Below are 15,446 nucleotides of genomic sequence, written 5' to 3' on the forward strand. Positions count from 1 at the left end.
TGTCGTCTACGTTTTTCACTTTACCATCCTAATCTCCATTGTCTGTACTTATTCATTGTCCTGGTTTGTGTTCAGTGTTTCCTTTTTTGCCAATTTAATTTATTATTTTGTATTCATTTGCATTCCAGATAAGATTCTCAGGAAGGAAAAAAAATGTTTAATAACTTGATGATTTGTACATTTGGTTTCTGGCGGCTATGAATCTATTCCCGGCATTTTAAAGGTGTCTTGAATGGGTTTATATCAACAGCTGAAAACTGGTTAACAACTAATGCAGTCCATCATTTTACAGCCTTCAAAATAAATGTCCTCTAACTATTGCAGCAAATGACTCTGCTTTACTTGAAGGTGGGTTGTTTCAGACAACTCTCTATCTACAAACGTCTTTAAATCTTCCATGCTGCCACACATATCAGGCCGACTGTGGAATTACCTTCCCAGCTCCAGTTTGAACAACACTGCCCAACGTTGCTGATATAAAAGAAAAAGATAGCTGTTTTAAGACGCATGTCACGTTTCACTCTCTGCTGTCTTTCCTGGTTACTTGCACTTGATCTGTCTGTCTGTCTTTAGGCTGAAGTTTCAATCTAATTTTAACAGATCATATAAATAAGACTTGCTAATTGACTTTACTCCAAATATTCATCAAACGGCACCAGTGCACAGATAATTGAGAGTAAAGTCAATGGCGATGGGCAGTGATGATGTGAAAGATGCTGGAGTCACCGGAAAGTCAGCAGTGAAAAAAAGAATACATACTAATTAAAGAAAATATGTTAAATATGTATATTCCAAATTATCAATGACAATCAGCAGTAAAAAAAAAAAAAAAAAGGCTATGCATACTCTTGGACTCTTACAGGAATCAAAAAATTAGTCTTTGATTTTAAAAAAAATAAAAAATCCCCCACTGGCATAATGCATGGTAGTAGGAATTTGGCCAAATAGGTCCATAACTTACTGCCATTTGTTTTGTATTACTATACGCTGCCACGATTCACAGTACCTGATTGAGACTAGTGTAGCTTGGTCCTTACTGTAACCCTAAAAACAGCACTGTGTGGAAGTGAGTTCTCTTTCTAAAGGTGTCTTCAAGTCAAAAGTTCAGCTTGGCCCTCGGAAGGACAGAACAACAACACACACACACTGAAGGCTGTCCAACACAGTTTTCACTCCATAGTGTCCAACAACAACCACACACTACTTAGGGCAACAGTGTGGAAGTTCACATTAGGGGGCTGGCTGTTAAGGTTCAAGTGAAGTGCATTTCACACACACACATCTACAGAGTTATCTATTTAAAAGTTGAACACAGAAGATTTTTTCCTGTGCTAGGTGGTGCAGTGGGACCTCCTCTCCACTGGCAAATAGGAGACTGGTGGTGTTAGAGGGCTGTTCCCACTTCCCAGACTTGCTCTGTTTTCCCAGTATGATAAAAATAGATTCCCTACTTTTCCAGCACCAGGTTGGACCTTCCAATTCCTTGTTTCAGTGGCCTGAGAGAGGGAGAGAACAGTTTCACCTCAGTGTTGGCAATCTTGTTTATTTTGCCATAATGAAATAAAAATAACACAGACAAAACAACTTTTTATACAAAAAGAAACCCATACTGTTGATTGTAATTGTTCAGAACTGAATGCTGAACCTGAGTACTTTCATCACCTGGTGATCAAATGTCATCACTGTTAGAAACCCAGTTGATTGTCGTGATTTTTTTTTTTTTGATTTTTTTTTGTTCTCCTTCAGATTAAAACAAAACACAATGAGGCAACAAATAAACACAAATGCTAGTAGTGTACTACAATATTCAAAGCAGGTGAACACAACTGTTGCTGTACTTTTGTGGTTCATCCCTGTCTTTGGTCCAAACATCTGGAGGTCACACCTTGACTCACAGTATTGCAGGGCTGCATAATTTTCCTTCAATATGCTCAGCATCTAGACTTCATACCTGGTATATGCACCAAGAAATCTATGACATCAACTTAGACACATGTACACACATACATAACATTATATAACACAGTTAACACTCAGCATTGACATCTTAACCAAGATGGAATTGAGGATTATATCAAACAGTGTGAAATTCAAAAATACCTTCAAAATGACAGTTTCACAGTGATATCTAAAACTGGATGACCTGAGATTAAAAAGGTGAATTTAAAATCAAGAATAAGGCACCTCCTTCATGTCAGAATAATACATGCAATTGTTTGGACATTGGTTATCTAGCAATACAATATATGTGTAAAACAGCCAAGACACAGCCATGATTTGCACTTATCATGAGGTAACTGAATCACAGTGCATAATTACGATGACTTCTTTGCTTTACAGGAACTCTTATTTTTGTAGTTTTGCTCACTGGTCCTATCAATAATATTAACACAGTGCTCACCACAGTAGGCTGAAATCAGGGAAGTCCGAGAAGAAAAGAAAGAAGAAAGAAGTCCAGTTGGGAAAGAAACACTACTGGACAGAAGATAGGATAAAACAAACCCTCAATTAAGCCTGAATTAAACACGATCTTCCTGTTTAAGTTTTACACACAAGTTTCAAAGTGTAGATAAAGCTAAGCTGTTGTTGGCTTGTTTACAGCCTGTCTGACTGTCCGACTGCTTACTATTCTGACTGTTACTGTTCTTTTGGTGAGTACAGAGTTATCACAGTGTAATAGAAACAATGAACAAAACTACCAAAATAAGACTGAAATTGTCATTAACTGAAATGATCCTTTCATATCCTTCATGTTTCCATGGACACAGAAGTTATGCAGGCACACACACATACACACACACAAAGGGAGAGAGAGAGGGAGAGACAGACAGACAGAGAGACAAAGAGAGAGAGGCTACACTGGTGGTCAGTTTCAGAAGAAAATATCAGCACAAACGTCATTTCAAGAACTACGATAAAAGCTTGTTCTTTTCTCAGTCTTCTTCCAAACGATCTAATAAATCAATGGCGTTATTGTTTCATCATCTCCTCTCTCTCTCTTCCTTCCACTCTGTTTTTTCCAAAGCTTCTTTCAGAGTGTCTGGCTCTCTGATTTTCCAGCAGTGTGCAGCTCAGGCCTTGGCTTCATGTTGGTTCATCTCCAGTCCGTCCTGTTTTTTGCGTCCCAGAGCTTCCGCCTCCTCCAAGGTGGTTGTTAGAGGTTTGCCCAGAGTCTCAGGCAACAGCATAGTCAGCACCCCGATGATGAAAGCCAGGATTCCAACAATGAGCTGCACAGCGGTCATGATGAAAGGAAAAAGAATGAATTTGCTAGAATTTATTATCTTAACCTTGTTGATAAACTCTGGTGTGCTAAGCTGACAGGATGGAGAAGGTGAAAACAAATAACTACACATTCAATAACAACAGTTGAACTAGCCAAGAGAAAATGTGTATACCTGAGGCAGATAAACCCAGACATCGGCCAGATACACACAGAAGGGGGCCACCACACTGCCAACACGGCACATCATACTGCCACTACCTACTGCCAGAGACCTGATGGGAGATCATGCACAAGGTCAGTGATATTAGAGAGAACAGATTCACTGACATCAGGGTACAGACACAAGGCCTTCCACCACCAAAATAAAACACCAACATTACTTTTTGATCAAAAAGTGAATCATATCTGCAGCTATGCATAAAACACTGTTTGTACTGCCAGTAGTCAAACATGTTCCTTGATTTTTCTGTTTCCATTCATAAAAATATACAGAAAATTATGCTTTAATCTGTGTAGGCATGATGTGTGTGAGCAAACTACTACAGTTTAACAGGCTACTACAGCTTGTTAAAACATATGTGATCGGTATGTTTTGATTCAGTCTGTTCTTACCTGATGATGGTTGGATAGAGCTCACAGGTGTATAGATAGATGAGACCAAAGGCAATGGCGATGGCAAACTTCCCAATCATACAAAGAGCAACAGCCAGTGCCTCGATGTCCTGTGGAGATGGGGTGGGAGGGTTAGAAAGGAGCACAACAGTCATTTTGTCCAGATGGAAGAACAATCTGATATCATAGCCAATGTCGGTATTCATTTGACCTTTGACCTGCAGACTTTTCATCAGACCACTGCCACTGTTAATAGTCCAGCTTCAAACACTTGCAGCACTCTATGGGTGAAGTGAAGTTCATGCTGATTCAAATCACATTTTCTAATAAACTGATCTAATAAACTGAAGGGATGAGGACTCCCTCAGTCACTCACTTTTGATTTGCCTCATTATTAAACTTTGCAGCAAGGGAGCCACTTAAATAAATCTATATATAATCATTGCACTGTGCATACAGACACAATATTGAGGAGTGGGAATGTTTTATGTACGTATTTCACCTGTGTTTATTTATTTATTTTTTTTAAGTATATTTTTGGGGCTTTTTTGCCTTTAATCGATAGTATAGCTGAGACTACACTCCTCGCTGAATCTGGTGGCCCTTTGCTGCATGTCATTACCCCCTTCTCTGCCTTTCCATTTCCTGTCTCTCTCAACTGTTCTTTCAATTAAAGGCAAAAAAAGCCCAAACTATACTTAAAAAAAGAAGAATTTCTTGGAAAGTGAGATGTAATCGCAGAAGCTGTGCAGCTTCTTTTACCACCAGAACTACAACTCAGCCTGTTGCTGTGACGCAACAGACCCAGACACCCTAACACCCCGGCCACGACTGACAATGTTAAAGATACACACAGACGGAGGAGGGGGGCTGTGTGAGGTGATCCCATCCACATGGGCTATTTTTAAACTACTGGCCTGAAACCAAACCAAGCCTTATTTTTAGGCTGCTCTGGAAGTGAAGGTCTTTGTTATTTAGCCCTGTAATATATTAATTTGTTTATTACATATTTTTGCAGTTAGTCAGTCACTGCTGTGGTGCGTTTGCATGGTAGAAAAAGTATGTGGCCACATATGTGACACACACGGGGCTGTGTGCTTGGGGAAAAAAAAAAAATGAAATGATTTCTTGGCGCCTGTGAATCATGTCCAGATGCCAGATCTGGCGGAAAGCTATATCATGTGTCACTAGAGTGTAGTGCTTAGAAAACTGTACAGTGGTTTAATACGGGCAAAATACAGATAGGGAAAAAGTAAAGCAGCTGAAATGAATATAAATGTTAGGCTTTAGAGTGCTAAGACTGTAACTCCCTGACTAATGCGGTGCAGTGCCAGTGCATAGACAAATACAGCATTCATAAGTAAAAACACTCAGAGCAGCCATGATAAAAAACACACTTTCTAAGACATTGGAGACTGACTGAAGCTTTGACTGTTGGACTTAGAAACAGCAGCTTTACAAATCTTCAGAATATATAAGGAAACACACTTAACATGTGTGGAAAGAAACCCTAGAGCCAGAGAACAGAGGTGCACATTGTGCACACAGGGGACAAACCGAATCTGAACACTGACAGCATGAGAAGCTGAGTGAACCCCTCCCTAAAAGTGGTGACAAACCTGAGAACAGAAATACAAGCTTGAGTTTGTTTTTACACTTCTGTCTGTGTACGGACCAGGGAAACCAGAGATTATGTGTTAATCGAGCTGGAGGTAGGTGGATCTTGTTACCTTTGGACAGAGGCTAGCTGGCTGTTTTTCTCACATCAACCATCCAGGCTACAGACAGAGTGTGTGTTGTCTGTAGGTGCTGTCACTTAGAAACTGTCACCAAAACAAGTTAGTGCACAGAACACTACTTCGACTACTTCTCCTCTCTCACAGATTTAGATTAGAGAAGGTGGCATGTTTACCGAGGGAAGATATACAGTATACAGCCGCGTCCATGCCGTTTACCAAAGAAAGTTACATATGCTCTGGTAAGTGGAATAGTGTGAAGTCAGCAGAGAGTTTTAGATTGTGTTTTTCTGTGGAGGCTGCGGACGTTACTGCAGTGACACAATCTCCACTGTTTCCACTGTCTGTGCGCGGTTGTTTTTCATGTCTCACTTGTTGACCGCTCTGTTCGGAAAGGCTTTCAAGGTCGAAGGTCATATTTACTTGGACATTAAGTACCAGCTGTTTGCCAAACCAGCCATAAGCAGCACTAATTTGGGTCACTCAAAACACACACACACACACACACACACACCCCACACACACACATTGGGAGCCGAGTGTGTGTCATATATCAGAGCTCAACAGTGAAAGTGGTCCAACTGCCCAGGGCCATGTCAGGACAGGACAATGAACTCCTGATTGTGCCAAGGCAGAAAATACTTAAGAAATATTAGCATTCTGTTTATGGCTTTCCCCTGGCAGATGACTCGGCACAACTTGTAGGCCTTGTTGACAGTAGAGCGATTCTGACCTATTAAGCTTGGGTGATCTGATCAAGCAAGTGGAGAACTATGAGCACATCAGTTCACACCTGGCATTACAGTATGTCTATGGTGACCATTTGTGACTTGATTTAAATTCCTCACTTTAATTCAAAACAAATATTATGATGTTGTTGTTGTTGTTGTTGTTGTAGTAGTAGTTGTTGTTGTTGTTGTTGTTGTTGTTGTTGTAAGATAGAGAGAGAAAGAAAGAGTTTGAGCAAATCACTAAACTGAGGTCTAGAGTGAAATGGTTGTTTCGAAATAGCAGGATATTTTCAGGTTAGTACGAAACTGTGCTGTGACTAATGGCTGTGACGGTGGCAGAAGACATTGGTTGAATAGCAGTCTGTCATGGTGGAACATGGTGCATCTATGTCCACACTGTTCACAAATCAGTGGCCCCAACTACATCAGAACGTGGTCTGAGCGATTGGATTTTAGATGCGTCATTAATGGGTGCACTAACGCCTGTATTTAGAGCTGTCCACTTCTGATCAAATGAGATATTTGGTCCAGGTCTGGACTGGACCACTGTCACCTGTGTTAGACATCAGCAGCATGTGAGAATGAGATCAAATAAGCACCTAATGAAATTTGCTTGCATTGATTATGTAGCAGGTTCCTCTAAAGTTGAGACAAATAAGCGCTAAAAGTTTTTTTGACTTTTTTAAATTCTTACTGCAATATTGTGAATTTGTTACTCATATTTATGTTGGGTTTTTTTTACAGGATCACAAAAAATTGTGCAGACCTCAGTAGTTTTATATATAATAATGGTTACTCATCTAAGGCTGCATTGTAAATTATAACTGAAAGCACTGCTTATATTTCATAAACATACACACACTTTTCCCTTCTCACACTTAGGCACACACACTCTTTGTACGTACAGCAGGCACTACAATGATGAGCATACAAGCTACTCCGGCCAGGAGCAGAGCGGGGGCGCAGGTCTTTTTCCGTCCAATCCGGTCCATTGCAAAACAGCCAACCAGATATGAGGGGAGCTCCACTGCGCCTGGAAACAGCCAATCAGAGCAGCTCTCAGTCTGAGGTTATCGTGGCCCTGACACACTGACACTGTGATATTCTATCTATGGGGTACCTAAATAACCAGTATCTGAAATGCTAGCAAAGCTCAACTTCCTAAATGTGCTCTGCGGTATGTTTCCATAGGAAATAAGCAGAAATGGATGGAGGAACAGGAGGTTAAAGGAAGCACATTATCAGCATTTTCTGTTCAGTTTAAAGAGGACAGGGGTCACAGTACAGTTAATGTAAATATATCAAAACAAGCATATAATCTGTCGAAATGACATTACCAGGCATTTACAGCACCAATGTGGAATTTCTCATGCAAATTCTACTTCACAGGCTTTCAAAATAGCATTGCATGAGCAGTGCATCGGTTTTAGATTTGTTTAGCAAAAAATGTTTATTGCGGTGAAAATCTGATTTTCTTAATTAGATAAAAAAGCAACAGAAAAACCTTTTAGTTGGCAGGCAATAGATGTAGCTGTTTCTATGTTTCCAAAAACAGTGCAGTAAGCAAAGCCACGGTGGTGAACAGCAAATGCCTTCTCAATGACAAAATATCCTCCTAGGTGATATACGACCCAAGATTATTGTGATATTTGATCATTCACAGCACTGGAGTCATCGCAAAGATTCTCCAGATGTTTTTTTTATTTTATTCTGCCTGATTTAATAAACAGAGCAAGGATAAGCTCAGGACTAATGACCCAAATTGTTTACATGGAAAAAGGTAGATCTGTTATTAGTTTAAAGAGGCTACCTAAAGAATCTCAAGCCTCACTGCACAACCCACACACACACACTGAAACAGATGGGAATAAAGAAGCACTAAGAGGTTCAGCAGTTGTCAAACATGAAGGTTCACAAACACAAAGGTAATAACACTTGGCTGACCTCGGCAGGATGTGTTATACTTTTGCAATAGTCTAACACACACACCCCCATTAGGCAATCACTTACCAGCAAGGAAGAGGTTAATGTATTGGTTTCCACCTAGGTTGACTGAGCCTAAAGAGAAGACATAGTAGCCCAAGCTGCCGATGAACCAGATGGCCCACACTGTGCACGTTCGACCCGCCATCCTCCAGCTTCCAAACAGATCCAGGATGGACAGCTTCTTTTCAGTCTGCGATGGCCGCCCCTCCGCCTCCTGCTCCAGCAGAGCTTTGCCATTTTCCCTCTCCTCTGGCTCCATTAGGTCCTCCGCCTTCAGCCTGCTCTCGAGGCCATTGAAGCGGGCGATCGCATCCAGCAGAGTCTGAGTGTCCTTGTAACGGCCCTTGGCCATCAAGTAAAAGGGCGTCTCAGGGAACTTCCAGCAGAAGAACAAGAACGGTGAGGTGCATGTGGAGAGGATGATCTGGTAGATCCACCAGACCCGCACCAGGTAACCAGTCAGAGCCACCACCATGATGCCCACGGCGAAGGCTGCGTGCACGTGCATTGAGGTCCACGTGCGTACCTTGATGCCAGTGAATTCGGTAACATAGACAAACACCACCACGAGGTAGCCACTGGACACCTGCCGAGAACAAACAGGGGAAGGAAGACAGCGAATAGTTAAATCTATAGGCACTTTATGTCACTATTGTTAGCTCAGAATGCACTGTGGTTAAGTGTTTAAGGATTTAAAGGCATTTCTTATTTCTAGGCAACATATGTGCAGCAGTTGTAACAGAACAGAAACAACTGTGGCAACTAGAACGAAAGAGCATGGATAAATGTGATCAATTATTAATTTAACTCTCCCTCTTGGCTTTTTATCCTTTTAAACATAGTTTAAATTGGCCACTACTGTATGCTCCAATATAATATACAGTATGATAAAGAAGAAAGGAAGGTTAATATTTACAGTAGTTATATCTGCAAATTAGAGGTATGTTTTTAACCTACTCAAAAAGATAACTCTCAATTATAGTGCAATAAATGTGGCAGTAATTGGCCACTGCTTTTAAAACGAATATGCACTGTGTTAAGTGTGACTGAACAGTACGAGCCTGCACTGTCTGAGAGTTTGACTCTGTGAAAAACAACAGCTGTAGCTGAGGAGGACTGGAGGGGGATGGTAGAAGACGTAGCGGAGGGAAACAGTGGGCAGACTGTAGTAGGGGATCTTTACTGCCATGTGGGCTTGTAACCGTAATGACTCCCTTCCTTTGCCTTGTAAACATGTTCTTTAATGCAGATAAATGGACTACACAAAGACACCCTGAAGATACTCGGTTTGCCCGTTTTGCCTGTTTACTTTCATGATAGTGATGTTTTTTTGTTTGTTTATTTGTTTGTTTTGTTTATGGTTGCTGCAGCTGAGTCGGGATCTTACGGGATCACGGGATCTTATTTAATTTGTAAAATGTTGCTCACATTTTAGGTGTTTTCCCGCAGACCTGAGCAAAAACATCAACTGAATTAATGACGTACTGGACACACATACTGTACGAATCTATGCCTGACATACAGTGAATTAGATCCTGATCTTTAGAGCTTCATAAATTTCTATAGTCATATTATATACAGCCGGAGCAATCATTGTGCTTTAGCTTGTTGCATGTTTGCCTTGACTGCAATAACAGAAAGGGGGCGTAATATGTTCCTAGAGACCATTAACAACTGGCTGAGAGATTATTTTGTAGAGGAATATTTAGAAACTGGATACACAGCGTTCTCCTTGACAGAGAGAAGGTAGAAAATGAGGCACCTCCCTTGTCCTGTGTTAGCATTTGCAAAAGTCCAAAATGCATGACTTCATAACAGAAACTTTCAAAATGATAATATTTTTAGACTGACATTAGTGTCTTGAAAGATCTTTGCAAAATGTACTTTCATAATTGATTGCTTTTTAAAGGCCATGCTACTTAAATTACCATTCCCTAAATGGCACAAAAGAAAACAGACACACCTCCATACACAATACAGAAGCGCACACATGCGACAAATGTTGAACTCACCATGGCAAGGAGGAAGCGAAGCACCACAAAGAGATAGTAGTTTCCAGAAAATGCTACAGCCACCCCGAGTGCAAACTGGCAGAGACTGGTGATCATCAAAATCCTCACACGACCAACTCTGGAAGAGAGACACATAAAGGTAGAGACAGAGAGGGAGAGGGGAGACAGAGTGAGAGAGAGATATAAGAAGACAGAGAAAAAAGTAATTGAGTTTACATGTTCAGGTGAGATATGCATTTGCAAAACAGGGAATCACTCAATTGCACAGTCAGCAAGGAGAATATTTCATGTTGGGATAAAGGGAAGTACTTAAGTTCCAAGACATGTGAAGATCTGCACCAAAAATAAGTGAACTGTAAGGCTGCAAGGGGTGTTTGATTATTTTAATTCTAACTCAATCTGCCAACCACATTCTCAATTAATGGTGGATTATCAATAACTAGAACAGCTAAGTAAAGGCAGCACTTACAGTACATGTCCAACTGGTGAAGTAATTATGATGCTAAACTGTCTAAGTTTGACTGACTGAGGTTTCATTTCAGATCTGCAACAGTTAAACCTGTACAACATCCAACATCAATATCATCCAGGTCTCTACGGAACATATTTCTTTTCCTTTAATATGGGAGAGATGCTCAGTGTAATTCACTGGCAGGCACTAATTCAGGTCATGGTCATCCAAGAGGGGTTGAATCAAGGGCAGCTGGACTTGGTTTTAGACCAGCTGCTCTTGGATCATCGCCAGCAAAACTTGACCTCATAATGTGAGCCATCAGGGTGCCAAGTCTCAGACAGTGCCCACACCAGCAAAACCATTCAACCATAGGCCATTGTGAAGACGTGCATAGGTAAAACGCATCAAAATAATGATTAACTCATCTAAAATAACTACTGCCATCAGCACTTAATCCTAACCTCCTCTATCTGAACTGTTTCTGAATGGAGATCCATAATAAGAGATAGCTGGACAGACATCAAAGCAAGTGCACCCTTGACTCTGACCTCATCAGGTAAAAGTCCTACTCTGACAAAATGCTGACCACCCAGGTTCAGTCTTAGCTGGCTGCTGCCGGGCCAGAACACCTGATCTACCTGATGACACTGTCTTTCTCCCTATCTTTCTCTAACTTAACATCACTCCAGTCATCCACATAATCCATCCACCTTTGTCCAGCCACTTCTATTGTCACTCTCTCACCACGCTCCCTTTCCTACACCTCAATGCTTACAGTATGACGCATGCTTGTCCATTCAATGGGAGTGCATTCAATCCTCAGCTTACACACTTGTCACTAAGCATGAGAGAAAACAGCGGCATGTTTAAGGTCTAGGCAGAGGTGGGATGGCAGAGGCAGAGGTGGGGATGGAAATTAGCCACTTGGCTACAATCCCACATATTTACATGTCAATGTCCATCAATATGTACTGTTCCCATTTTTAAAAAAATAAATAAATCTGAAATCTGAAATATGAAGTGCAAACTTGTCTCCTGAATTTATATCTACATGTTTACAGGATTGAAAAAGGCAGACTCTTGTTTCCACAGATGAAGTGGCGAAATGCTTACCTGTCAGCAATGTCCCCGAACACCAGCGCTCCAATCAGCACTCCCAGCATGAAGGTGGGCTGGCACAGCTTGGCCAGCCACTCTCTCTCACATACCAAGTCCCAGTCCGTCACAATACTTTGTTGGACCTCAGAGTGGTCGTAAAGAAAGTTTCCACCACAGGCTTTCACTGTTTTGTTGCCGTAAAAGTCATATGCAAAGTCTTGGGGGTCAATGCGCAGGGCGCATCGGCACCGACTCAACTCCCACTGCTCCCCCGCAGACGTCCTCACTACTAAAGGCCCCTTCCCTACTTTGAAGACGGGCAGGAATTCTTCTAGGCTTGTTCCTGTCAGGTTATCAAACAGGACATCAGTGATGTTGCCAGGCACGCTGGACACAAAGTTTGGAGTATCCACCAGGAAAACAGAGGCAAGGTAGTGGATCCCACAGGCTACTGCCTGGAAGACTGCTGCAAAATACAGACATGCCTGATATCTGGAGAGAAAGAAAAAACATTTAAAATATGCTGCATTTAATGTTACACATGTGTTATGGCCTTTGAATTGTGATGAAGACAATGCTTTATTCAAAAAACAAGTGCAAATCAATGATGCCATTGGATTTAGTGTGTTCTTAGACAAGTTGGACAGCGCCTTGAGCATTTGAAATGATCTCATTCATTTATTAATTCCTTATGTTTTGTTTGGTTTGTTTGTCAGTAGAATAAGGCTCAGCAAAAACAACTGAACCTATTTGCACCAAACTTGGTGGAGGAATGGGGCACGATCCAGGGAAGAGCCTATTACTATAGCTGTAGATCTTGTTAAAGGGGCAGTTCCCAATATTTTAAAACTATTTCAATCATTAAACTGACTGTGTATGTCATTTTCTATTATTCTCTTTAGTGTGACTTTGTTGTGTTCTACGTAATATCTACCAAAACACTGTCTTGCACAGAAATGCAAAATACAACTGTAACTAACCACATGGTCAGAAAAAACGTGGTGGAATCAGCCAAGAGACAATTCATTATGTAAAAGAGAAGAATGCCTGTAAAACATATCCATTCAACATGTGCCTTTATAAACCACTGAGATGAAGTCAATGGAGACTTTTAAAAAATGCATTATTCTAAGAGAGGTAAGCCTAAACTTAAAACAGAAAAGCAGGGATTTTTTTTAAAGCTTATTTGTAACCTTTTAGAGAACTTCAAGATATGATAAAAATACATGTATCTTGCATATCAAATAAGGCGATTCCTGTGTTTTGTAATTTTTTCTTCTTCAGAAAATCATCAGAGGAGCACTGACTCAAGATTTGTTCCAAAAATAAACATTTATCTTTGTGATTAAATAAGTGTCGAAACTATAACTGCGCACAATAAACTATAACCGGGAGGATCCCTGTTATTGTTAATAGTATTTGAATCATGGAATAAAAATAGCTTGGGTCGTTGAAAGGCCAGTGGTCAAAACTTAACTTACACCAACTGGATATTGATGATACCACAGAAAACACAACTCGAACTCGAACAAAAGGAGTAAGTGCCAACTCCACATGGCTGGAGAGGAGTAGGAAATGTCTCTGTCTTACCTCTTGAAATGTCCGAGCTCGTCGAATATTCTTTCTACGGTCATTTTCCTGACAGCGGCTCTGAGCGTCTTTCTCTCCCTCTGTCCTGGCGTCCAGCGGATCCTCAAGTCCTTAAGTGAGGCTTTCACGGAGCAGAGGGAGGGTGGGAGGGGCGGAAGGTCTCACATAGTCTACACGTACACACACACACACACACACACGCACGCACGCACACACTTTCAACCGTTTAAAATCAGGGGCTGGAAAAGTAGTCTCTTTCACTGGAGACGATGTTATTTTGGAAAGTCACAGGAAAGGGGCCCAATAAACATCTTACAAGTTGTGATCTTCTCCTGCCTCTAGATCAAGGTGGACTTCATTGATCAATGTGCTTAATGTTCTCTGACAGGAAATTGCCCATCTTCTCGTGATAAATGTGCCTTTGATTATATCACTGTATTGATTTTTATCATCATTATACAATGAATTAATCATGTCAAGTGGTTTTCGAAGTGAAAAGCCAGGCTGGAATGACCTCACATAAAGTCAGTTTTAAATAGATGATCATTACCCCCCCACACACACACACACCTACACACACACACACACACACACCCCTTGAAAAAATGTGACACTGTTTCTTTTTTCTTTTTTTTCAGAGGTCGATTTTTCTGAGTTGTCAGTTGACTAAACATATAAACTATTCATGTTGCGTGTAAAGAAGGTAGGCCTATTCGTCCCAACCCCACATTCTACACAATGACAACAATGTCAACCACCTGTGTCTTTCACCACCCTTGTCTTGTTTAACACACAACGAAATGAGGGGACACTGTGGCAGAAACAACTTGGCTGTCAGGATAGTCATCATTGATTTTGATTGAGTTGCAGTAGAGGTGGTAACAAGAGGGCAGTGGCCCAGCAGGTTTGGCTATCTTAAACATGTTGAATAATATGTGAGGGATAATCAATGAGCATATGACTAGGCCTCTGGTCTGTGGCATCATGGAGCCATGTTTCCTCCGAGGTGTTACCCCTGTCAGGGTCAGCCTCTTCAAAAACAAGGGAAACAAAAACGCCCCTAAGCACAGTGGTAATGAGCTGCTGAGTCCATAACCATCACAAGGTCATGTTTAAGAGCTCTGAGCGCTGAGCAGTCAGTCACGCAGTCTGAATACAGTTGCTGCTCTCTTTTTTATCAGTCTTTTACCACCAATAGTTAATGTCTGTCAGTACTGTTGATAAACTCAATCAGCAAAGTGATCGTCAGTCATCATTTAATCTTCACTCTAACAAACACAAAATTTTGATGAGCATTAGATCAAACAGGCTTAGTTAAACCTGCAGTGTAACATTTACCCCTCTCTGTCAAATTAAATACATGGTCAGACTGCATTTGAATTTGTGTGCATTTAATGTTTTGTTAGGGATTGAAGGACATTACTCCCTCTTTTGATGCAAAAATACTGGACACAAAACAACAAAAAACAGCAACATCTATGCTTCTTCTTAAGTGCTTCTATTGGAGCCTTTCATTACTGTATGATTGCTACTTGTAGCTGTGGCTGTAGCCTATTGACTTTCCTGGATTAATAACTATGACAGTGCTTGCTTTAGCCATCACACCAACTTGCCGTCTGTTCTATTTCCTCAGATGGGAAATCATCAGAAAGGAGAAGTCTAATTGAAATAGGTAATTCATGCAAACTGACAGTGACGGCTTATAAATAGCTTGTACTGTAACCTTGAAATTTACATTGTTGCAATATCTTCAGCGACACCTGTTATTGAGGGGGATGAGACACTGGTTTGATAACAGTAAACAAACACAGCCAAGTGCATCATCAGTCTCTTCTGTCCTCCACAATACATTTTGATTTATGCCACAAATAGATGTTGTTGCCATAAATCAGAGTGGAGGTAAAGTTTTCCACACAAAGCTACACTTGTTTTGGTATACTTCTTTAGCAAATACATTCTGACCAATACATTATGATATTGTACTGCCTTTTATCAGGTAGC

At 40.9% G+C, this 15,446-nt stretch overlaps 1 protein-coding gene across 1 annotated transcript; it reads right to left on the reverse strand.

Annotated features, from left to right (window-relative positions):
* Positions 1-2,988: 2,988 nt before the first annotated feature.
* slc22a16 (solute carrier family 22 member 16) lies at positions 2,989-13,524 on the reverse strand. Its single transcript, XM_085770405.1, has 8 exons — positions 13,446-13,524; positions 11,871-12,347; positions 10,304-10,421; positions 8,316-8,877; positions 7,211-7,338; positions 3,839-3,948; positions 3,399-3,498; positions 2,989-3,230 (listed from the first exon to the last, which is right to left on the reverse strand). Exons 1-8 carry the CDS (start codon positions 13,487-13,489, stop codon positions 3,072-3,074), a joined length of 1,698 nt encoding a protein of 565 aa, XP_085626531.1. The 5' UTR covers positions 13,490-13,524; the 3' UTR covers positions 2,989-3,071.
* Positions 13,525-15,446: the final 1,922 nt, after the last annotated feature.

Source organism: Trachurus japonicus, chromosome 24 (assembly GCF_045865225.1).
Source record: "Trachurus japonicus isolate A0001 chromosome 24, Traja_1.0".
NCBI classification, from domain to species: domain Eukaryota; kingdom Metazoa; phylum Chordata; class Actinopteri; order Carangiformes; family Carangidae; genus Trachurus; species Trachurus japonicus.

Bases quoted from the DNA above. Each gene is read 5' to 3' on its own strand.
- slc22a16 (XM_085770405.1), bottom strand. From the start codon at position 13,489: ATGACCGTAGAAAGAATATTCGACGAGCTCGGACATTTCAAGAG. The intron at 10,422-11,870 runs GTAAGCATTTCG...TCTCTCTTCCAG, and splicing joins TTCGGGGACATTGCTGACAG to AGTTGGTCGTGTGAGGATTT. The intron at 3,231-3,398 runs GTATACACATTT...ACCGCTGTGCAG, and splicing joins TCTGGGTTTATCTGCCTCAG to CTCATTGTTGGAATCCTGGC.